At 45.8% G+C, this 25084-nt stretch overlaps 1 protein-coding gene across 1 annotated transcript in view; it reads left to right on the top strand.

Annotated features, from left to right (window-relative positions):
* STAB2 (stabilin 2) overlaps nucleotides 1-25084 on the top strand; it is a 124124-nt gene that overhangs the window by 67330 nt on the left and 31710 nt on the right. The window contains exons 34-51 of the mRNA XM_005865248.2: nucleotides 999-1130; nucleotides 3907-4035; nucleotides 5249-5305; nucleotides 6406-6501; nucleotides 7076-7271; nucleotides 8644-8739; nucleotides 9845-9890; nucleotides 10735-10811; nucleotides 12419-12544; nucleotides 13713-13786; nucleotides 15495-15566; nucleotides 16782-16901; nucleotides 18230-18277; nucleotides 19105-19188; nucleotides 20438-20584; nucleotides 21439-21579; nucleotides 22599-22658; nucleotides 24071-24247. Coding sequence (XP_005865310.1) covers nucleotides 999-1130; nucleotides 3907-4035; nucleotides 5249-5305; nucleotides 6406-6501; nucleotides 7076-7271; nucleotides 8644-8739; nucleotides 9845-9890; nucleotides 10735-10811; nucleotides 12419-12544; nucleotides 13713-13786; nucleotides 15495-15566; nucleotides 16782-16901; nucleotides 18230-18277; nucleotides 19105-19188; nucleotides 20438-20584; nucleotides 21439-21579; nucleotides 22599-22658; nucleotides 24071-24247 — 1878 coding nt within the window. The remainder of the gene's footprint in view (nucleotides 1-998; nucleotides 1131-3906; nucleotides 4036-5248; nucleotides 5306-6405; nucleotides 6502-7075; nucleotides 7272-8643; nucleotides 8740-9844; nucleotides 9891-10734; nucleotides 10812-12418; nucleotides 12545-13712; nucleotides 13787-15494; nucleotides 15567-16781; nucleotides 16902-18229; nucleotides 18278-19104; nucleotides 19189-20437; nucleotides 20585-21438; nucleotides 21580-22598; nucleotides 22659-24070; nucleotides 24248-25084) is intronic.

Raw genomic sequence — 25084 nt, 5'->3', positions numbered from 1 at the left:
ACCCCTGGAAGCACACATTTGGGCCCCAGGACCTGGATGTATGTCCACAGGACACAAGTGTTCACGTGTCCCAAGCCAGTACTGGGAATATAGGGGGCCCAGTGCAGGGGGCCCAGTGCAGGGACACCTCCTCACTCCACGGGATCGGCCAGCTGCCAGCAGTCCCTGACAGGCAATTGCTCAGGCCTGAGTGAGACCACAGTGACAGGCCACTCTCTCTGCAGGGGACACAGATCAAGCTCTTTCATTTTTTTAAATATATTTCTATTGATTTCAGAGAGAGAGAGAGAGAGAGAGAGAGAGAGAGAGAGAGAGAGAAACATCAATGATGAGAGAGCATCATTGATCAGCTGCCTCCTGCACACCCCACACTGGGATCGAGCCTGCAACCAGGGCATGTGCCCTGACTGGGAATTGAACCATGACCTCCTCATTAAGAGGTCAATACTCAACCACTGAGTCATGCCAGCTGGGCAGATAAAGCTCTTTAAAACATCCCATCAGACTTCCTCTCATGACCCCTGATGTGAAAGGTAGGTTGTGGGGTGGAGACCGTCTCTTCCAGCAGTTCTTTAGCTCTTTAAAACATCCCATCAGACTTCCTCTCATGACCCCTGATGTGAAAGGTAGGTTGGGGGGTGGAGACCGTCTCTTCCCAGCAGTTCTTTAAAAAAAAAAATCATCTTTAAAATCCTCTCCCAACCTTCCATACCCTCATTCTGGGTTTTAGAATCACCTGATGACTTGTTGAGCATCGCAGGTGGAAAACTTGCACTTCTCCAAGGTTGAGCATCGCAGGTGGAAAACTTGCACTTTCTCCAAGGCGATCTGTCTCAGATTTAATATTTAATGTCTATTGTGCCCTGTTGCCTGGGTCAAAACCTCCGGTTCAACAAGCTGTTGCCCCTGCAATGCCCACAGTGCCCGACACATCGGAGTAGACAACGTGGTAAGTGACTGGGGACTGGCTGGCCTATTTCAGTTCTGTTGTTGCCCAGGAGGAAGACATTCTCAGGTACCATGTGGTCTTGGAGGAGAAACTGCTGAAGAATGACCTGCACAACGGCATGCACCGGGAGTCCATGCTGGGCTTCTCCTACCTCCTCGGCTTCTTCCTCCGCAACGACCAGGTGAGGGCCTTTCCCTCCAGACCCTGGAGTGGGTGTCTTAGCTCCTGTCACCTGTCATCCCTTCCATACTGGACTCACCAGGGCTTCCTTTTTTTTTAAATTGATTTCAGAGAGGACTGGAGAGGGAGAAAGAGAGAGAAACATCAATGATGAGAGAGAAAAAATGATTAGCTTCCTCCTGTACACCCCCCACTGGGGATCAAGCTTGCAAGCCAGGCATGTGCCCTAGACAGGAATTGAACCTGGGCCAGTCCACAGGCCAACGCTCTATCCACTCAGCCAAACTGGCTAGGGCACTCACAGAGCTTCCTAAACCTTATCAACAAAAGACAGTGGTCTGTGTTTCCCCATAAAGGAATGACTATGCCAGACTGTCAGGCTCCCACTCACTGTGCCTGCCCCCAGCCTTCAGATAACCAGTGTGGCTGACTAATCACAGTCTTGGAATCCCAGCAGTCACAGGTGCCCTGCAGTACTGACTCCTATCAAACCCAGCAGACACTCCCCAAGCAATCTCCCAGGTAGAGGGGAACCTGCCAGAAAAACCTAACTCCCAGGAGGTGGCACCGGCTCCTGGCCATAAGGAGCCTAATGACATAAGCAGGATGAGTTAACATTATCATTGCTTGACTATAGAGACTGTGGTCCTAGGACTAATTGACCTCCACACCGATATTTCAGTATTTATCTCACACAACTCCTAAATATTTAAGTGTTTAGAATTCATTTTTAAAAAGAATTAATGAGACTATTTCAGGAGGTGGCACCGGCTCCTGGCCATAAGGAGCCTAATGACATAAGCAGGATGAGTTAACATTATCATTGCTTGACTATAGAGACTGTGGTCCTAGGACTAATTGACCTCCACACCGGTATTTCAGTATTTATCTCACACAACTCCTAAATATTTAAGTGTTTAGAATTCATTTTTAAAAAGAATTAATGAGACTAACTATTTAATATATTTCAAGTATAAAAATATCATTCACATATTTCAAACATCAAGTAAGATCAATCAAGCACCAAAGTAAGAAAAGTCAACAAGAAACTCACAACATTCCTCAAGTATAGATTCTCATGAGAAAAAAATAATAAAAACAAAATTGTTAAGACAATTTATTTTATTATTTTTATTAAGCACTAAATTAAAATAAAGGTTAATCATTGGCCAAGCTCCACAGAGGTATTCCAGGGCCTGTGTAAACTGGAAAAAGCAGTGGGAAACCTTACTGATGGTGTCAAATTGTGATTACAACACACATTTCTAAAACTCCAAGATGCTGAGCTATTTTAAAATATCAAAATGGCAGAACTCCTGATGCTATGATACTGTTGATTTTACATTGAAAAGTGAATAATATGCATAGCTCATGGACATAGACAACAGTGTGGTAAATACCTGGAGGGGTCAGAGGTGAAAGGGGTCAATCAATAGTATTATTTGCTTCTCTTTAAAAAGGGCAGTCTTACAAACAATCTTCTCAGTGGTATCATCATTGAATCACAAGTGAATTTTGTGTACATATTTTTTAATCTGCTTGGGTAGAGAGAATTTTTCTGACTCATTATTACTTAAGGAATAATCGATCTTCAAATATTTTTCTCTGACTCCTACAAACATCTCGCCTATTGTGTAATAACTTTGAGGATATTCTTTTAAAAACATTTTCTTCAGGAAAAGCAATTTTTATAATTAAAGAACCTACTTTTTTATCTATGTCATCTTTTACTTCATCATGTAGAATGACTTCTAGCACCATTAATTGAATCAATTTCAATTTTGTCATGTTTATTTCCCATTTATTCAGATCTTAAAACAGAGGTTTTATCTCACAATAAACAACTGGTTCTATCTTATAATCGAGGTTTTACTTTTATTGATAACTCACTCTCTCTTAGGACAATGTAGATGCAGAAAAATGTTCTCTACATGAGTAAAGTTGTGTCCAAATCAAAATTTGAATGTAACACAAAATTCCCTGGATGTCTCACAATGAAAATTATGAGTCAGTGGAAGTTCAAATGTAAGCACTTAGTAGAGTCATTTTAATATCACTGCTACGAGGAGTTTGGGCGATGTTACTAAGCATTTGTAAGCTCTTATTGGATATGAACTTGACATTTGCTTAGTACAATAAAGAATTCCCCCTTTTCCCAACCTCAGATCTACCACATCTACACACCACACAGACACGTACACACACCACCCCAATTTTTCAAAGAACCATTTGTTTCCAATTATATTACTTATTTTAATGAATGAATTAATAGATTCACTTATTTTTGTTCATCAATCATTAAGGGATCCTCTCCTTTAAAAAAATCAGAAGAAAACAAATTTCAAGCTCAAGTTGAATTTGAGTTGGCAACATATAGGTACTGACTTAGTACCCATGTTTGGATGCTTATGAACACACTAGGCAAAGATGGATGCAAACATTCCATAAACTCCAAAGAAACCCCAAGGGAAACTCTGGGTAATGCTGACCTCCGAGCAGTCTCCACACACTGGGAAATGATGCTTTTTACAAAAGAGAACATTGAGATTCAGAGAGGAAACGCAACTGGCCCAAGGTCACACGGCTCAGTGACCAGATGCAGGACTGTTCTCAGACTCCTAGGCCAGAGCTCTTCCCACTCCAGCATGCTGCCTTTGGGGTGAATATTGGAATACCTTTTAGGCTGATGTCATATTGATATCCTCCAATCCCCATCTCCCTTACTCCCCTTAAAGTCACTACAATAAGAAATTTACATTTGACCCTCTTGTTCACAGCTCTACGTAAATGATGCTCCGATAAACTACACCAATGTAGCCACTGACAAGGGAGTGATCCATGGCTTGGGCAAAGTTCTGGAAATTCAGAAGAATCGATGTGATAATAACGACACCACTATTGTTCGAGTAAGTTATATGCAAGGCTAACGATGCAGCTAAAGAGTGTTGTGGGGGGTTTTTAAGCATAAGATTCATCTATTAGGATATCACAATTCAGTTCAAAACACACTGAGTGAGCCTCTCTGATGTACATAGGAACGTACCCAGCTGCGGTTCTACAAAGATTAGGAAGACATGACCTCTGCCCTCGATGGGCTCACAATCTAGTGCAGTGAGCTGTACCTTGGATGCCTGGGAGAGGCTACCTGGAGGGTTGTGTTGAACAGGATTTTGAAGCCATGGTCTTCCTCAAAGGGAAAATGTGTCATGCCTGCCATAGGCACAGGGAGGGGACTGTGGTACTTGGCAGGTACTGGCCACACCTGGTCTACAAGGAGAGAAAATATGGAAGTGGATTATTTTAGTATTGGAGACTTTTCACTCCAGTCCATTGGATGGTGTAGCATCCTTCAGTAATAGTAGTAGCTGCTGACATTTATTGGGCACTTATGTGCCAGGCCCTGCTCTAAACATTTTACATGTATTAACCCACAGAATTCGCACAGCACCCTACAGAGCGGGTGCTATTACTGTCCCCATTTTATTGATGGGGAAAATGAGCCACAGAGAAGCTAAGTCACGCACCAGGTTCACAGAAATAACAGGTGGCAGAGAAGGTGTTCAGATCCAGGCAGTGTGGCCCCAGAGCCCGGGCTGCACACTGTACTCTCCGGTGGGGGCTGGGCAAGAGCTGGGCACATTGTCCTCCTCTTGTTTTAGGAACATGTCACACTTAAGAGTCTGTCATTCTTAAGTTGTGCCCTTTGTTTCGTAATCGTGTGTATATTATCTCCACCCTGATCCCTCACCTGGACTCCCAAGGCTGGGCACCGAATCTGGCCCAATTCACTAAACCATGGGTTACCAATAAGTAAGGGTTGTTGTTAAAGAAATTCAGATTCAAATGAGATAAGACCTCCACACCTTAAAGGGTTATTAGCATCAGAAGAATATGGTGGGGGAAAAGCGATGATCAAATAACCAAGACCTGAAGTAGTTCAAGTGCTTGTCTCTGAGAATATTAAAGAGGTTGACCAGAGGAGTTTCCCTCATATCTTTCTGATTTTCAGTTCTATATCCTAAAACCCTCAGCTCTTAGGTCTGGGAGATATTTGCAGCCTCGTTTTGCACTAAAAGCAATAACCATGAACTGTTCTCTTTGCCTCTGTGTTCTGTCAAGGGAAAGTGTGGGAAGTGTCCCCAGCAACCCATCTGCCCACTTGGAAGTAAACCGCTAGTGAGTATTTTTTCTGCTCTGATAAAGTCTTTTCTGATCCCAGCAAGGTCCAAATTAGAACATGACTCCCAAGCATCCTCCATTGTTCACTTCCTTCATTCCTTCATTGTTGTACGCATCTTTCTAAAGCCTTGAGTCCAAAGACAGGGGTTCATCTCAACCAACGCACAACGCAGAGAGAGAGATTTCTCACTTTCTACCAGTATATATTCCGGGAGCCAGAGGAGGCCAGGAGCAAGACATCTTATCCGAGAAGGCAGCTTCCATATCCAAAACCAAATCCAGCCCAGATGAGCTCCCCTGCCAGAGTTCCCTTTACAGTTGGAGATACAACTAATTTTCTCTAAGGAACAGATGGTGAACTTGGGGGAAGTAGGCCTGTCTTTGAATCAACTACCAACCTGTGTTTCTCATAGCTCTTTATTGTAAAAGTGAATTTATTTATTTATTTATTTATTTTTACAGAGAGGAAGGGAGAGGGATAGAAAATTACAAACATCGATGAGAGAGAAACATTGATCAGCTGCCTCTTGCACACCCCCTCTATCCACTGAGCCAAACCGGTTAGGGCGTAAAAGCGAATTTTGATCATGCTCCAACCGTTAGAAAGAATGGACACCCATGCACCTTCCAGGGCATGGTAATAATCATTTATAACGGACACAATGCTGATTCTCTCACTTGAGTCTTAATGTAATTTTTGTGTATGATAGCTCTTAGTAAGAAGCCTGAATCCATTCTCAGACCAAGGAAGCATAGAAATCAATAAGTAGATAGAAATCAAGGCTCAGATCAACCGATGTGTAGTGCTGGTAGGACATTTTTGTCTGGCTTACTCTGTGATTCTTGCTAGCTTGCGTTAGTTCTTTTCACAGAGTACTACCCGGCAGTGTAACTCCTTGGGTTTTGCCACCTGGTGTTGTGGCAGCCAACGTTGTTTGAGTGCCTTCTTTCTTGTGAAGCAGCTCTGAACACCCATCCTGTCCCTTCCCAGAGCATTTCAGTCACAGAGACAGCCATGTGTCACCCACCTTCTTCTTTCAGAGACTGGAAAACATTTGCCTAACTAACATGCTGATATAATCATTGCTATTTCATAGGGCAGCGAGATAAGGAAATGTCTCTATACCATTTATTTCATGGGCAAGCGATCTGTGTTCATTGGGTGCCAGCCAAATTGTGTGAAAACTGTCATTGTGAGTATCACGGTTTAACCATTCTTCTAATTATAGCAGTAGCATTGGGAAATTTAATCATGTTATATATTTTTTTATTTTTTAAATACATTTTTATTGATTTCAGAGAGGAAGTGGGAGGGAGAGAGAGATATAACCATCAATGATGAGAGAGAATCTTTGATCGGCTGAATCCTGCACTCCCCACACTGGGGGGTCAAGTGCCCTGACTGGGAATCAAACCCAACCCATGACCTCCTGGTTCATAGGTTGACATTCAACCACTGAGCCACACCGGCCAGGCAACATTATTCTTTACTTAGTCCCTGCTGCCCTACTTCTCTCTCACTTTGCTCCTTCCTCTTCTCTTATGCCTGTTTCCTTTCCCTCTTCCCTCCCTCCTTGGCAGAGGCCTCTGTCTGTTCCTGGCACCCCTAGAAATTGCTTAAGCTCCCTAGTTCTCAGGAGTTCTTACAACCCCTCATGGTGGGGTCCAAGCTCAGGGCACTCAGCCAGCCCGACCACGGGATCTGCACTGTCGCTGGACAAAACCAGGAGATGGACATGGAGACCCAGCCTCGGCTTCTCATTTCAGACCAGAGAATGCTGTGCGGGCTTCTTCGGCCCCCAGTGCCAGCCCTGCCCTGGGAAAGCCGAGAACGTCTGCTTTGGAAACGGCATCTGCCTGGACGGGATGAACGGCACGGGCGTGTGCGAGTGTGGAGAGGGCTTCAACGGCACAGCCTGCGAGACCTGCACGGAGGGCAAGTACGGCATCCACTGTGACCAAGGTGCGCACCCCTCTCCTCCAGGTCCAAATGCCAGAGGAGGGGACCTCGGCTGTCTCCCAGGCAGGCTGGATCCTACCTCTCAGATCCTGTGATTATAAGGTCATTTGTGTTGTGTAGTTTGCATAGCCCCGTGTTCCCCAACATTTTCAGTCACTAACCTAGACCTACCAACCCACCCCACCCCCGTCTGTTCATTGGCACTCCCCATCCTCACGGTCTTCATAGTCACACACTCAGTTTTGGACAGTGCTTGATAGTTTGAAAGGTAGATTTGTGCACATTATCTCATTTAATCCACACAGGAACCTTATTTACTTAGGTATGGCCATGCCCATTTCACAGATGAGGATATTAAGGCAAAGAGGTTGAATGACTTCCTTCAAGGTCACACCTGAAAGAGACAGAACTGAGATTTGAACGCACAGTGCTTGACTCCAAGGCTCTACTCTTGGATGATGTTGTCTTTATATGAAGATCACGCTATTGATTCACCCTCAGGAAGCCACTTGCTTTCATTTGTTTTCACACACACACAAATTTGCCCCTTTGAACCAAGTCATCTGCATTCTCTCACCCTGACATTCTTGTGCCCAGCGATACACACTTGATTGACTTGGAAGGAGAGGTTTCCTAATGCATGACGAGAACACAAAGCACTTCTTTTCCCTTGTACTAGAAAACACAAATTTGGCCTGGCTAACACTCTTTTATCATCAGCTGGTCCAAGAAAGGCAAAACCAATATGTAGCTGCCTCATTATGACTGGGCCATATAATATAGAATTGACATTACAGTGCTGCTTTTTTCTGTGGTATATGGAAGATTGTCTGCTTGGGTTTGTGCAGGAGTTCCCAACCTGGACCCATAGTGACCCTCATGGGCTGAGTGCTTTTCCCTGGGGAGGGCATTCCTAGCCTTCATCCAGTTCTCAAAGAGACTCATGATGCTGCCGTGTGACAAAGGGATCGGCCTTTCCATGGTGTTGAAGAGGGCAGTGCCTCACCAGGTTTATATAAACTCCATATCAAATGGGCTTCTTTTAAAGCCCACTCTCAGGGACCCCCAGGGACCCCCCCCCATAACCTTGGATCCTCAGATAACCTCGGCTGAGGACACTTCCACTGCTTGGGTGGCTGCCCCACATGCTCCGCAGTCCCCAAATTTGTGGTTCGTGCTGAGGCCTGACCTGATGCACCTGTTCGCCCGCTCAGTTCTACCTGCCCTTCCTGTGCGTGCAGCCTCCGTTAAAGATGGCGGTTCTCTAAAACCGGGTGCAGGTGCAGTGCCCTGTCGTGAGCCTTTGCAGTAAGTGGCCAGTGAGTTACTGAGCACAGCTCGGAGGTCTGACGATGTGCGGGCATTTCTCACCTAGTGTGTGCTTGTGTGCATGGGAGATGCAGCCAAGGGCCCGCGGGCGACGGCTCCTGCGAATGCGACGTTGGCTGGCGAGGAGTGAAATGTGACTTTGGTAAGTGCCAGCCCCTCCCTACTTACGATCCCTTCTCAGCCTCCCTTCTCAGCAGCTACGTGTTTGTTTTTTCTTTCCAAAACGGAAGGGACATCTTTATTTCTTCCTTGAGCAATAAAAGTAATTCCTCCTTGTAGCAAAAGGTTTATAAAATAAAGAAAAACAGAAAGAAGACAATAAAACTTACTCATACTCCCAAGGCAGGAAAAAGCTATCATTGATATTTTGTATTATCCTCCCAACATTCTTTTAGGCACGGAAATTGTGTGTACAGCGCCGTACTCTACACACTGTTTTGTAGTCTACATTTTCACTTCCCAATGTATAATAGATATCTTCCCATGTGAATAAATGTAGTAAATATCATTATCTTCTTAACTTTTATAATATACTATTATACGATTGTACCAAGCTTTTTGAAACCAATTTTCTGCTATCATACACAATGCTGCAATGAGCATCTCCTACATACCAGTACATCTTTTTGCATTTGTCTTCTCCCTCCCTCCTGCTCCTCCTCTCACCAGTAGTCTTGTCATACGACTTGTTGCCTCCTGTAATATTTCCCTCCACTCCACACTCCACATTGCTGCCAGAGAGAACTATCTGAAACATAGATGTCTTAGTCTGTTCAGGCTGCTACAGCGAAGTCTCAGAGATGGGGCAGCTTATAAACAGACATTGATATCGCCCAGTTCTGGATGCTGGAAGTTCAAGATCATGGTCGTGTCCTGATGAAGGCCCTCTCCTGGGTTGCAGACTGCCATTTCTCGTGTTGTGGCAAGAGAGGCAAGGGAGCTCTCTGGGGTCTCTTCCATGAGGGACTAATCCTCATGACCTAATCATCTCCCAGGGACTCCACCTCCACGTACCATCACCTGGGGATTAGTCTCAGCATTAGACTGGGGGAGGCACAAGCATTCAGTCTGCATGGTCCCGCAGTTTTTACATAGGAAACAGGATGCGTATCATTTACAACAGGAAAGTAAATCTTTTCCTAGGGCCAAGCACTAACTGAAAGGTCTTGAGGGAGGTTTAATAAAAAGAGGGCTGGCAAAGCAATTGTTTGAGTTTGGTTTTTTGTTTGTGTGTGTGTGTTTTTCAGAGATCACAAAGGACAACTGCAACGGGACCTGCCACACCAGCGCCAAGTAGGTACCCTCTGGGCCTCCCCTGGGGATGTTGCCAAGGAGATTCTTTCTTAAGAGTGTACATCCCAGGCCCTATCCTCAGGGGAGTATTTTCCTGAGACCGTTTCTGAGAATTTAGGACACATTTAGTATGAAACTAGAAGTATTTCTGAAGAGGTCGCCATCCACTTGCCAGAGGCAGCCTTTGAAACAAGCTGCCAGCTGAGTTACCTGGCACATTGGCAAAATGCCCGTCGTTGCCCCCAATTCAAGCCGCAGGGACACCTTCACAGCGGCCGAGGGTAGCCCAGTGGGCCTCTCGCTTTCATCAAAGCTTATTCCCAACCCACAGCCAAGATCTGCTTCTTCCCTCTTAGACTTCATGCTCCTAACTCCCAGCGGGGCTTAATGGGTTAATGAATGACGAGCCTCGCAGTTGGAGTTAGGCATGAATTCAAATCAGCCTCTGTCATTGATCTTGACTCAATGATTTGATGCCTCTAAGCCTCAGTTTCTTCATCTGTAAATGGGAATAATTACACCTACTCGTCAGGGCTACTGGATATTGTGTAAGTGACATGAAGCCATGTGTGAAGCACGGCCCCTCACACACAGGTAACTCTCTGAAGACGGGCAGCCCATCCCCCATCCCAGGGCCCATGCCCACATACACATTCTAGTTTGCCTAATAATGATAGCAATTTTAGTTGCCTGTGGCCAAGCTAGGAAGGGACTTTGTCCCTGAGCCCTTAGGCAGGACCTCTGAGGGCCTCCTAGGGTGGGAGGGGGGTGGGGCTTGCTGGCCACATAGGGGGTGGGTGTTATGTGTTTTTCTACAAACAGCCTTTGCCCTTTCTCCTGGCAGCTGCCTTCCCAATCCGGATGGCACAGCCTCGTGCAAATGCGCGGCAGGATTCCAGGGAAATGGGACCGTCTGCACAGGCAAGTGAAGAAGGAAGAATTTGCTCTGGGGAGATAAGACCAACAAGAGCCTTGGAGAGCTCTCTGCTCCTGCAGGCTGAATGGGCAGCTGCCACCAGCCATTGCTGGTGAACAGGGTGGAACAGGGCAGCTGACTTCCTGGGAGCAGGAAACCACTGTTGAAGGATTGCCACCCATTTCCTCCAAACTGTGGTTCACAGTCTAGACGGCAATTGGAGAGCTTTCAGAGCCACTGATCTGATTGGCCTAGGGCAGTGGTCAGCAAACTCATTAGTCAACAGAGCCAAATATCAACAGTACAACGATTGAAATTTCTTTTGAGAGCCAAATTTTTTAAACTTAAACTATATAGGTAGGTACATTGTTATTAACTTAATTAGGGTACTCCTAAGGCTTAGGAAGAGCCACACTCAAGGGGCCAAAGAGCCGCATGTGGCTCACGAGCCGCAGTTTGCCGACCACGGGTCTAGGGTGTGGCGGGTGGCGGGACTCAGGAGTGGGGCAGAAAGGTTCTGGGCCCCACCTGGTTCTTCTTCCTACTCCTGTGTGGCCTTGGGTGGGTGTCTTCCCTGCTCTGAGCCCCCTTAGCTCATTGTAAAGGAAACAAAACTGTCTCTCTTGCAGAGTTGGTTTGGGGATGAAATGGCCTGTTTGTGTACAATGACAGAAGGATGCAGCTCTACTCTAGAAAGTCCCCTCTATTCCTAGTCTGTTGAGTATTTTTATCATGAAAGGTGTTGAATTTTGTCAAATCCTTTTTGCTCCTCCTATTGAGATGATCATGTAGTTTTTGTCTTTAATTCTTCTGAAATGCTGCATTACATTAATTGATTTTTGGACGTTAAACCACATTGTGTTTCCTATGTAACTCCCACTTGCTTATGGTGTAGAGTAGCCCTCCCCTCTTTATTCACAGTTTTATTTCCCAGTTTCAGTTACCTGTGGTCAGCCACAGTCTGCAAATAGTAAATGGGAAATTCCAGGTATTTTGGGAGAGAGAGAGATCACATTCACATAACTTTTATTAGAGTACATTGTTATAATTGCTCTATTTTATTAGTTATTGTTGTTAATCTCTTACTGTGCCTAATTTATAAATTAAACTGTATCATAGGTATGTATGTATAGGAAAAAAGAATATTCATAGGGTTTGATATTACCCAAAGTTTCAGCCATCCACTGGGAGTCTTGGAACATATCCCCATGAATAAGGGGGACTGTTGTATAATCCTTTTTAAGCATTGCTGGATTTGACTTGTGGGTATGTTCTTGAGGATTTTTTGTGTTTATACTTATAAAGAATATTGGTTTTTCGTTTTCTTGTGATGGCTTTATCTGGCCTCATAAAAATGAATTGGGAAGTCTTCCCTTCTCTTTTAGTTTTTGGAAGAGTTGGTGAAAATTTGGTATTTATTCTTCTTTTAATGTTTGGGAGACTTCACCAGTGAAGATATTTGATGCTTTGCATCCTTTTGAATCATCCATATTTGATCCAATGTCTGCTGTTCTGAAGTATTTCCATTTCTCAATGACAAGTAAAAGTGCATCAGTGGTTTTTCCCCCTCTCCCCACCATTCTCCACTCTGTGTCATCTCTCGCTTCCACAGCAATCAATGCCTGTGAGATCAGCAATGGAGGTTGCTCGGCCAAGGCTGACTGTAAGAGAACCACCCCAGGAAGACGAGTGTGTGTGTGCAAGGCAGGCTACATGGGCGATGGCATTGTGTGCCTAGGTACGTACCATCCCTCATCCGTCCAGGGGCAGTGGTTTAAGAGTCAGAGCCCTGTGATAGGATCCTGATGTGTGGACGATGTTGGACCATCTTTCAGTTTCTCTGGGCAGGAAGGTCTGAAGATGAGGAAATGTGACCATTGAGAATAAGCGATATATATATTCTATTGCCTTTATCCTTAAATACTTGAGTGTATTTGGGAATAAGGATCGACTCTTACATAACTACAGCAATTATCAGCTTCAGTATATATATATATATCTTTTGTCTAATTACCATTTGTATCTAAGTTTATCAATTGACCCAATAATGTCCTTTTCTGACACTTTTTCCTCCTACTGCAGGATCCAGACTAAGGTTGGGAACTGCATGTAGTTATCATGTTTCTAGTCTCCTTTGACCTGGAATGGTTCCTCAGCCTTGCTTTGTCTTTGATGACATTGACATTTTGGAATATCATTCACCACTCAACTTTTTTTTTCCTAGCATGTCCTTCCTTTGGGGCTTGTCTGGTGATTTTTCATAATTATATTCAGATTCTGCAATCCAGGCTCACTATCACACTAGCAACATTGCATCCTTCTCAGGGTATCACACTGGAAGCTTGTGATTTCCAACTGCCTCTTGTTTGTGGTGTTAATTTTGACCACTAGTCAAGGTGCTGTCTGACATCTCCACTGGTACGGCTACCTTTTCCCCTTTGCTGCTAATAAGTAATCAGTGGGGAGACGCTTTAACACCAAGCAAATCCCCTGCTCCTCATGGAAATATAACCTAAAATTAGCATCTACTGAAGACTCTCTCCTGAACCAGTTATATTATGATGATTGCAGTGATTTTTTTTAATTCCTAAATCATTCATAGCCTGTTGGACTGGACTCTAGGATCCTATTATTTCAAGTCCTTGGCTGAAAATGCTTAGATTCATTCAGCAGAGGGGAGATCCACGCCCACAGACTATGCCTGTGCTCCCACGGCCCCACCCCAGAGAGTCGCTTTGAGAACCTGTGTTTGGTAGGCTCCCTGTCCGGTCACTGCTGCCTCAGAGTTGTCAGAAAACTGAATCACATTTTGATTCAGTCAATTAGCCATCCTGGCTGGCCCAAGATGCCTTTCCTTGAGAATCAGGTTGAATTCTCATGCCAGGTGTCGGCTTTTTGTTTTGAAGAGATCAACCCATGTTTGGAGAACCACGGTGGCTGTCACAGGCACGCAGAGTGCACGCATACGGGACCCAACCAGGTGAGCTCCCGCCTACCAGAGGGCCTAGGGGTCTTTAAGACACAAGACTGAGAGAAGGGGGCTGAGCAGAGACCTCGGCAGAAAACAAATACTTTAGGGGAAATTCTGAAAGCATTCAAAAGAGGCCATTCTTGGGGAAGGAGGAGAAATGGGAGGGGAGACAAAGGGTACTTAGGAGAGAGGCTTTCCTAGAGTGGGGGGAGTCAGCTTCTCCATATACTGTGTGGTTCCAGAAGCATCTAGAAGGTCTCCAACAACATCTCCCTTCCTTTCAGCTTTCTGATTCCCAGAATCCCACAGTTTTTCTTTGGCTTGAGGCTCTGAAATGTATGCACCACAGCAAAAGCTAACATTTTTAGGCCATATGTCAGCCTTCTGTTCCCTAACACAGTGCTCAGGAACCCAAGCTCCGCCTCCCTCAGTCTCTGTCACATTAGGAACAGCCCAGTGGTCAGCAGGGGATTACATACATCAGAAACTGGATGATGAGGTCAGGTTCCCCGGGGAATGATCTACTGACCTTGTTGAGCCTTTTGAAGAACTCTGTGCCAGGTTTACCCATGGGCAGATCAAGCAAGCGCCTAAAGCACCCCAAAATGAGAAAAATACTATTTATTTTGAAAGAATCATCTCTGTGTGTGTTTCTATGTATAGTCACTGGGAAAACCAGAACAGTCAATATTGGTCCACCTTATACATCTTTTGGGATTCGATAGAGCTCTTATTTCTACATATGGAATGGGGAAAACCTATAACTTTTTGGTGCTCTGGGCCTCTAAAACCCCTCCTCTGACCTAGATGCAGGGTTGATCTCTGAAACAGGAGGGCTGGCTGGTAGGCGTCTTGGTAAAGGTTGGAGCCCATGTCAGGGCCTGTAATGAAGTTGAGGAGGAGGAGCAGTGAAAACCAACCCTTTGGTCCTGGCTGGCCAACCAATGAGTTCAAGTTTTAACAAGTAGACGCCAGACCAGAGCCACCTCTCCTGTGTAGGAGGCTTTCATGTGAATTAGAAAAGCCATCCCTTGGGGGGACCCACCAGGGGCAGGTACCCCTTCTTCTGGACACACAGGTTGGTAAATAGAATGGAGCTGGGTTTCAGCCCCACTCATCCATGTGCCCAGGAGCTCCTGAGCAAGGCACTTGGGACACAGGGGTGAACTAGACAGTCCCCAACTTCCCGTAAACAGTGTCCCCTCCCTCATCTTGAAGTGCCCAATCGACTTCATTGGTCAAACAGTAGGAGTGACTGATTATTTCCCCGTATGCAACTGATTTGACTGCAGAGCCATCCCCTGGCACCTCCTAGTGCTGGTGCCCGGGTGGCCGAGCCCAGAGGGAGATGAGCAAGAACTGAGTATGAATGGGAGTGGGCGAGAGCTTAGCTTCCTTGCAACTGAGCCTCTACCCACCGGAGAGAGAAAAGAGCTGAGTGCCCAGAACAAGGGACCAAATAATATAACAAAGTTTTTTAAAAAAAATAATGTCTCTTGGTAGCAAAGATAAGATGGGTAGGCGACCCCAGTGCTAGAGAGAAGTGTGTCAAAGGTGCTAAAATGGACGATGACAGTTATCATTATAGAGTAAGTCTCACCAAGATAGAATCTTCTAACATTACCATTACCCATTACCATTACCGCTATGGGGTCCCAGTGTGAGAGCCAGCGGAGTCCCTCTGAGAAATGGCCCATGTCCCTCTCCTCCTGTACAGGCCGTCTGCAACTGTTTGCCGAGATACACTGGGGATGGGAAGGTCTGCACGCTCATCAACACCTGCTTAAATGTGAGTCTAGCTCTGGGGCCCAGGCCCTCCAAGGTTAGGCGGGGGTGCCTCCTACCCCGCTTCTAGGAGATGGGTGTTGGGGTGATCTCCTCTGAGCTGCTTTGGGCTTGAGGCTCTTTTCTCCCTCATGTTCCAGTGGTTTGGGGGAAACTCTGGTTTCAGCACGATGGACATTTGGTCAATGAGCATTCCCTAGACACCAGACACCAGACACCAGTTAGGCACTGGGAAGTCACTGTGAGTTCAGGCTTAGGCAGGTGGTGAACCACAGAATTTCAGAGAGAGGAAGGGAGAGGGAGAGGGAGACATAGAAACATCAATGATGAGAGAGAATCATGGACTGGCTGCCTCCTGCACACCCCATACTGGGGATTGAGCCTGCAACCTGGGCATGTGCCCTGACAGGGATTCGAACCATGACTCCTGGTTCATAGGTTCACACTCAACCACTGAGCCACACTGTACAAGCAGGAGTCAGTTTTCTTAAGCAGCTCACTGAGCTGTGTCCGTGAGGCAGGAATCTGGGTGGTAGGTCACTCCTGGGCAGAAATATCATGTCCACAAATACTTTTGGAATGGGGATCGGGAGGGGAGATTTTGCAGCTGGCCTTGAAGACTGGTGACCTTCTCTGGATTTGTTTCTCTGGAGCTTTCCATTTTTCCCCCTCTTGGGAACTCTGCTTAGTCTCTCAGAGCCCTTCTTGGCGTTCCCATGGATGTCAGCTTTGGACTGCACTTTGCTTTGTCCATATCTTAGGTCTCTGCCCCATCCTCCTCAGTTTATAAGCTCTTTGCCAACGAGGACAATGTTTGGCATCATTTTATACCTACTTCCTTCTGGCTGGTGACTGCTACCTTTGCTATGGTGGGATCAGAGTTTAACCTAAAGATGGGAAGAGTCAATCAAGATCGGGGCCTTTCTAGTTAAGCCCCAGGTGCCGAGAAATTCCCACTGGGCAATTGTGGGCTTATCAATATAGAGCTGGACGCCTGCTCAGATGGACCTGCCGCTTTGGGATACAAGGCTGGGGAGGAAGGCAGCCTCTACAACTGTAGGGGATTGGAAGGCAAGGTCAGGAAAGGGGCAGATATTGCAAACCAGTCAGGGAGGAGGCAAAAAATAAACTTCAATACAGAAGTGCTTTGTGAGCATTGGCACAGCTGGCAGACTTCCTGATCTGACTCTGATCCCCCACCCCTTGGAAATTTTACCAGAGAAACGGTGGCTGTAGTGCATTTGCCATCTGCAACCACACGGGAGAAGAAGAGAGGACCTGTACTTGCAAGCCGAACTACATTGGGGACGGGTTCACCTGCCGCGGCAACATCCACCAGGTAACGCAAGGCATGTTCCGTGAAGTCAACTCTGCTTCCCTCACTGCGCCGAGGTCCCAGTTGCTAAGGGACATGCAGGAGTTGTATAACGTGGGAAGCTCTCGAACCACGGGAATGACTGTCTTGACATTAATTGGCAGTGAAAACAAATGTGATCTATCCATGGGAACTCATTTGACCTGGAATGTAGTGATTCAGATGGACGGTTCTAGGGTCAGAAGCATCTGGGTTTGGATTCAGCTCTGCCGGTTGGTAATGTGACTTTGGGCAGATTACATCACCTCTCCGTGCATTCCTTTTCCAATGTGTAAAAGAAAATAATCGTACCGGCCGCATCAGGTTGTCGTCATTATTAAATGAGATGATATGTGCAACAGGCACAGAGAACACAGTGACTCAGAGGCATGAGCATGCTGCACTGGGCGTAGAGATGAGGCCGTAGGACATTTGTAGATTTCTACCTGTTCTAATGTGAACATCTGTTATTTGATTTAAAGACAGGCTAGAGCCGTGGTCGGCAAATCGCGGCTCGCGAGCCACATGCGGCTCTTTGGCCCCTTGAGTGTGGCTCTTCCACAAAATACCACATGCGGGCAAGCACGTACAGTGCGATTGAAACTTCGTGACCCATGCGCAGAAGTCGGTATTTTGTGGAAGAGCCGGTATTTTGTGGAAGAGCCACACTGAAGGGGCCAAAGAGCCGCATGTGCCTCGCAAGCTGCGGTTTGCCGAGCCGCAGTTTGCCGACCACTGGGCTAGAGCATTCTGTCTGATCCAAAATTCATGTTAATAGAGAAACTTAATCTGCCATAAATCTAGAACTCATTTTTTAAAGATACTTGAGCTTTAACACACAAAAAGAGACCCCAGGGACATACACACAGAAGAAAGGCCATGTGAGGGCACAGTAAAAAGGCCACAGTGATCTGCAAGCCAATGAGGGAGGCCTCAGAAGAAGCCAGACCTACTGACACCTTGTTCTTGGACTTCCAGCCTCCAGAACTGTGAAGAAAATAAATGTCTGTTGTTGAAAAAATAATAATAAAAATATTTGAACTTTTAAAAAATACTCCTAAAGCTCAGATGTTTCTGGAAATGGCTGAATCAGGTAGAGACTCCAGAAAGGTCTTGGAACTCAACAGTGTGTCCACATAGTCATTCTGAACATCAGCTGTAGGTGGAGCTGGAAAAGGGCCCATGGTAGCACAGTCCCAGCTGAAAGGATGGTAGACGCTCTCGATCTTAGAGAAACTGCCCTGCAATAACGCTGTGTTGTTCTTGTGTATAGTTCACAGACACTAAGTGAACTGCTCTCTCTCTGTTTCCAGGAGCTTCCCAGGAACCCCAAAACTTCCCAGTATTTCTTCCAGCTGCTGGTAAGAATGTGTGTGTGTGTGTGTGTGTGTGTGTGTGTGTGTGTGTGTGTGTGTAAGAGCTGAGTCTCAGGCCAGATACAGGATAAGCCTATAGCCTCTGGAGTGGGTGTGGGTAGAAAAAAGTCTGGAAACCTGGATTTCTGGAGGGGACTCTGTGTTGGTCATTTATGAACTTTTCATGCCTCAGATGGACAGAGTGAAAAACTGTCACACTGGCCCGTTCTACACATCAGAATGAGGTATATGAAAAAATTGCCATCATACTGTGGAGAAAAGAAGCATTGCTGGGGCAACTGGTTAACTCTTTGGGTGAACATATTATGGTAGATCTTTCTGCACATTATACATCTGAATAAGTTCTAGATATGTTAATAATAAAAGATAAAAATCCAGAGAAATAAAATCATAAAATCTAGAAGAAAATATAACCATAGGATGTTAGTATTGGCAACAAGACCATTAGAACCGTTCATCCTATGACCTACATTTCTATTATGTCCCAAATATGTAAAACATTTACATGTGGAAGAGACACTGGGAAAGAATACCTGAAAATAGCAGGGGATTCTGGGTAGCTATTTTCTTCTTTATACTGTATTTTTAAATACTGAATACAATAAGCATATGTTATTTGGATAACCAGATAAAAATAAGCATTATTTCATTGACAAGGGAGCTGAATGAACTTGAATCTGAGACTGAATGAAGCACAGATCTCCCCATCAGTATCCACCCCCCTCTGCCACCCCCATCTGCTCCCTCTGCCCTTGGAGCCCTGCCTGTATTTATGTTCCTTACGCATGTCGCCCCCACCTTGCTTCCCACAGGAGCACTCTGTGCGAGACCTGGCTGGTCCAGGCCCCTTCACCGTTTTTGCACCTTTGTCAGCAGCCTTTGACGAGGAACCTCGGGTAAGCGTGGAGCTTAGGCAGATGGAAGAGGCCTGGGACTAGAACACAGTCTTTGGGTGTCACCCCGCAACCAACAATGGATACATTTGTGGGAGGGAGATTTAAGATCAGCTGGAGTTGACCAGTAATAGAAGGGGCTGCCTCTCCGCATTGGGACCCCTATCAGAGGAAGCATTCAAGGGGATTTGGAGTAACCACTGGCCAGAGACCCTCTAAAGGACATTCCTGAATACATTAGGAGGTTGAGAAAAATCAGCAATTCCTAAATGATCCAAACTTCCCATAGGACCAAAAAAAAAAAAAAAAAAGAATGTTGGATTAAAGAGATTTAAATAGGGGGTTTTTGCAGGACTTATCAGAGCCTTTAATGTTCTGACATTCACTAGAACTCTTCATGCTGGGTTGCCCATTAATAGATTATAATGTAGCAAACATTTATTGAGTGTACCAAACACTGTTTCCAGTGCCTTATGTAGATTAATTCATTTAGTCCTCATGACAACCCTGTGATGAAGTGCTATTATTATCCCCATTTTACAGTCCAGGGCACTGAGAGGAGTAACTTTCCCAAGGTCACCTGACTAGACAATGGTGGTACAAGGACTCAAACATGTCCCAGAGTCTGTATTATTAACCACCACACACATGGCCTCTCTGTGCATATATTTTAGACACCAGCAACGCAGGGACACAAAAAATAACTTTCAAAAAAATTGACATCTGATAGATTTTTTTAAAGCATCAGAGGAGTTATCATCATAAAACAGTGAGAACCATGTGGGCTTATATTACACCTACTTTATGGCTCATTTTGTTTGCATTTTGATTCACAAATGGAGAAGCATTGTGATCCTTTCCATCTTAAAGGTTTAAATCTGGCCCGGGCACCTCTCCGAGATGGGGAACAGATGCAGTGTTTCCCAGTACCTTCCTCAAGAAAACTCTTCTTTAAGTAGCATCTCACAGGACTTGGGGTCCTTGCCACGTGTTGTAAAATGCTGGACCAAAGGAACCCCAAGTTCCCTTCCACCCTGAGATCCCGAATGGAAGCAGGACAAGAATCAGGGCCACGTTCTCCCTCTTGCCTGCACAGTCTCTGACCTGAGCACACGCCAACCCTGACTCCCACTTCCCAGGGCCCGGGTCGGGAGAGAGATGTGGGGGAGCCCCTGGAGTACAGCACAGCGACAGGGAAAGTGGGGGCGAAGGCTCCTGGCTCCAACAGGAACCCTCTGACTTTCCATTACAGATTAAAGACTGGGACAGACAGGGCCTCATGCCCCAGGTTCTTCGGTATCATGTGGTCGCCTGCCACCAGCTGCTCCTAGAAAACCTGAAATTGACCCCAAATGTTACTTCTCTGCAAGGGGAGTCCATTGTCATCTCCGTCTCTCAGGTAAGAAAGGCCACCTCAGCAAGGTGCCCATTTTCCTTGAGCCTTCTTTCTTCTCCTCTTTCTTATGTTAATACCGGGAATAATAAAAATAATAACAACAACAACGAACTCATATGGTGATTTCTATATGCCAGCTACTAAGTGTTCCGTGTGTACGAACCCATAGAATCCTCAAAATAATCCCATAATATAGATATTGTTTTTCTCAATTTACAAATTAAGAAACTGAGCCCAGAGAAGTTAAGTAACTTGTCCAAGGTCACACAGTAAGTAAATAGGAGAGCTGGAATTCCAACTCAGAGGCAAGGCAGATTCAGGTGGTCAACAGAACTGCTTTTGGGAGCATTACCCAGAAGCTGGAGAGGGATGAAAGCTTTTGATGAAAGCCACTTGACCATGCTGGGCCACTCCCCCCACCACACACGCGCGCGCACACACACACACACACACACACACACACACACACACACACACGGTGGCTGTCAAATTCATTGCAAAAGGGGGGAAAGTGTGTGGTGGGCAGAGGGAAGGGTTGGTGATATAGAGAGCCCATGTGAACCAGATGCCAATTTTGATCCACTTGTTATTTCATATTTGAGAATCACAGTGAAATGACGGTTTGGGTTGATTATTTGCCATTCACTCCTCCAGATGAAAAATACATTCTTATCTCCGTTTCCTCTTTATAATCATAATAAAAAACGTGCTAAACTTGCATCTTCAGATTTTGCCCACAGATCTCCTTGAACATTCACTCGTATGACAATTTAACCTGGTGAGCATTCAGAAAGAAGCAATGTTTGTGTCTGTTTCTATTTGTGCTCATTTCTTTTCTCTTTTTTGGTTGATTTCAGGACACGGTGGATATAAATAATAAAGCTAAGATCATATCCAGTGATATCATCAGTACCAATGGAGTCATCCACATCATAGACAAAGTGCTGTCTCCCAAAAACTTGCTTATCATCCCCAGAGATGCCGCTGGAAGGGTTCTGGTGGGTGAACTCGCTGTCATGCTCTCAGCACAGTGGCTCGGTGTGCTAATAATTTACTCTCTCCATTCTGATTGAGAGGCATCATTTTGAGACATTTTAATTTTACTGCTTCAATCTCAAGCACATATTAAAAGCCTAGTAAATATTATTATTAGTAAGAGGCAAATAAGTGAGTCTATTTTAAATAAATAAATGGATTTTATCAGTTTTCTTTAGTGTCCACAAGGGCAGGTGGTCTTGCATAGATACTGAAGGTGGAGAAATTACATAGATGGATGTCTGATAGATAGATAGATAGATAGATAGATAGATAGATAGATGATAGATAGATAGATAGATAGATAGATATCACTAAACTAGACCTGGAGTAAGACCCCTCAATTGATAAAAAAGATAATTTTAGCTTTTATTGTTATTTATTCATTTTGGCCAGGATTCTTCATTGCAGACAACAGGATCCACTATGCCTAACGTAAACAAAAAGGAGTTTCTTAAGAAATTGACATCCCTAAATCTCTGGAAAGCCAGGGAGCCTAATCCAGATGCTGCACAGCTGGGCACACCACAGCCCAGGATACCCGCAGAGGGAGGGCCCCTGACTTCCCCTGTAACAGCTCTGCCAGTGCCACCTGCCCAGCCTCACCACCTAGGGCACAGGAGTCTGGCACCAGAGGCCTTCGTCGGGTGCTTGCCAGAACAGCTGGTCTCCCTGCCAGCAGCCACTGCCACCTCCTGTTGTTTCTTTCCACCAATAAGTCTTGTACAAGCGCTTCTCCTCAGAGAACCCTATGTCACATGGGGCTCTAGCTGCAAGGCAGTCTGGGAAATGCAGTGCTTAGCCTTCTAGCCTCTGTAATGCAGGAAATCAAGGGCAGACCGGAGCTGGGGTGGGTGCCATGAGCCAATGCACGGAACCTGCCTTATTATCTTACCCTCATTGCATCCTGTTGAGTTTTTGTTAAAGTGCTTTGTGAACTGCATGAGAAAAGGTATCATTCCCGTTCTTATCATCTTTGCAGCAAAATCTTACGACACTGGCAATGAACCACGGCTACAGCAAATTTAGCAACTTAATACAGGTAAACACCTAGGACAAAAGTTACCCAGGGAGTAACCGGACTAAAGAGGTTTGGTTTGGGGAGGGTATGTGTGTGTGGGGGTGGGGGAGTGCTGTTGGTTTGGTTTTCTGTCATTTTGTTTGTTTGGGGCACACCCCAGCTGTCCTGGGATCTATGGGGAAGTCGTAATTTTCCAGAGAACAGTCTTTCTCTGCCACTCCATCCCCAAACGCTGTACGGTTTGTTCAGCTACACGGTGTACATGGGCCGAGTTAGAAATTGAAGAGTATGAGGCTGAGCAAGGAGAGGAATGAGGGTGCACCAGCCCCTGACCCAGGTGCTTCACATCTGGAATTATCACCTGCTTTGTAGTGATGGAGAAGCTGAGGTGGAGTTGGGGCATCTATGCCCATGAGACAGGTAGAATTGCATTTCAAACTATATCCTTCTGACTTCAAGGCTGTTCCCACGAATTGAGTAGAAAAACTTCTTGTTCAAACAAATATTGCAGAGGATCCTCGGAGGGATCAGGTTCTCCAAGGCTCCCTCTCCTCCTGCTCCCAGAAGCCCCAGGAGGGCTCTGAGAACCCCAGCTCCTCCTCCACCCTCCCCGCCCCCAGCACAGTCTACAAATCTCTGTATCTCCCAGTAATTTTCAACATGGTCTGGGCCTCAGACTCTCTGGGCAGCTTTGAAGAAATGGAGATTCCAAATGGTGTTCAAAATGAGAATCTCCAGGGATGTGACAGACAAGTCATCTTTGCCCACCCACCCACTCCCAAAACCTTATGGTCCCGTCCCCCACCCCCCACACACACACACACACCTGAGCATCAGGTCTGGTTGAACACGGGCTTCTATAGCAAGTTAGGAGAGCTCTTTGGGGCTCCATGAAAGGGAATAATAAAGCCTACTCCCCAGGGTTGTTGGAAAAATTATAAGGAAAAAATGTGTACAGTGCACCAAGGTTCCAGAAGGCTCTCAAAACGACCTCTCCCCATTCATCTGGAAATGTATTCTTTTTTATCTATGTGATCTAGAAATCTTATAAATATACAGAAGTATATCAGTATTGGATAGGTTTCATTTTTTAAAATGAAATATGAGACAAGTGCTAAATGGGTTTTCCAGAAAATAAAATATTTGGGCAAGAGAAGCAAAAATAAATTTTTTAAAGATACTCACTAAAGTTTATTTTCCTATTAACACAATCCCAGAACTTGACTTCCTGTTTTGCTTTCTAAGAAAATGAGGGTCCAATAAAAGAAAAAGAAGAAGAAAAGAAAGAAAGAAAAGAAAATGAGGGTCCAAATGGCTGGCATGTGGGCCTCTAGTTTCTGGCTGGGCCACGGGGTGGGCACGGAGGGGACCCCAGCTGCCTTTAGTCCGCACCGCTGGGTTTGGCTGAGCATGTGACCGGCCCTGTGTTTCAGGATGCTGGTTTGCTGAGCCTCATCACGGATCCCATCCACACCCCGGTCACTCTCTTCTGGCCCTCCGACCAAGCCCTCCAAGCCCTACCCCGGGAGCAGCAGGACTTCCTGTTCAACCAAGACAACCAGGACAAGCTGAGGGAGTATCTGAAGTTCCACGTGATCCGAGACGCCAAGGTATTTTGTTTTCACACAGACACGAGGGCAGGGCAGCCCCGGGAGGGATGCGACCCAGGAATCGTGAGCAGCCCCTGCCCCACTGTGTCCTCTGACTGGTCATTAACTGGCCCTGCGGTTTAGCACACCTCATCCTGTTGCTCCAACCTGCCTTCTATTTGCTAACTTTCACCGATACCCAGCAGCAGCCTTCCTGTCTCGTACAGCAGATCAGCTTTCTCGCCTCCGTCATTCACGTGGTGAGATGGCTGCAGACGGCAGTCCCCAAGTCTCTCCAGATGACTCTTTCTCTCCTGATTCTAACGTTTCTAGACAAAGGACCCTGCAGACGGCAGTCCCCAAGTCTCTCCAGATGACTCTCTCCTGATTCTAACGTTTCTAGACAAAGGACTGATTCATTCAGCTGCGATCAGTTCCTCATTCCTGAACCAGTCCACTGTGCTCAGGGAATGGAGATCTTGCTAAAACCCTCGACCAGGACCCATATTCCTCTCCAGGAGTAAATCTGTCCAATCCAAACAAGCTAGATGTCCAAACTGTGGTTAATTCATAGGATCTGTTTGTTTCCTGGGGCTGACATAACAAGTTACCACCAACTAGGGGCGATTGAAACAACAGAAACGTATTTTCTCAGAGTTCTGGAGGCTGGCAGTCCTGAATCAAGTCCGGAAGCTCCTCTTCCAAGCTCTAAGGAAGAAACTGGTCCATGCTTTTCTCCTGGCTTCTGGTGGTTGCCGGCATTCCTTGCACATCTTGGCATTCCTTGGCTTGTGGGCGCATCCTGCATGTCTCTGCCTCTGTTGTCACAAAGCTGTCTCCTCCCTGAGTGTCTCTAGG

Source organism: Myotis brandtii, unplaced genomic scaffold (genome assembly GCF_000412655.1).
Source record: "Myotis brandtii unplaced genomic scaffold, ASM41265v1 scaffold1993, whole genome shotgun sequence".
Classification (NCBI taxonomy): Eukaryota; Metazoa; Chordata; class Mammalia; order Chiroptera; family Vespertilionidae; genus Myotis; species Myotis brandtii.
Note: the sequence above shows the minus strand (reverse complement) of the source record. Positions and strands in the feature narration are given on the sequence as shown.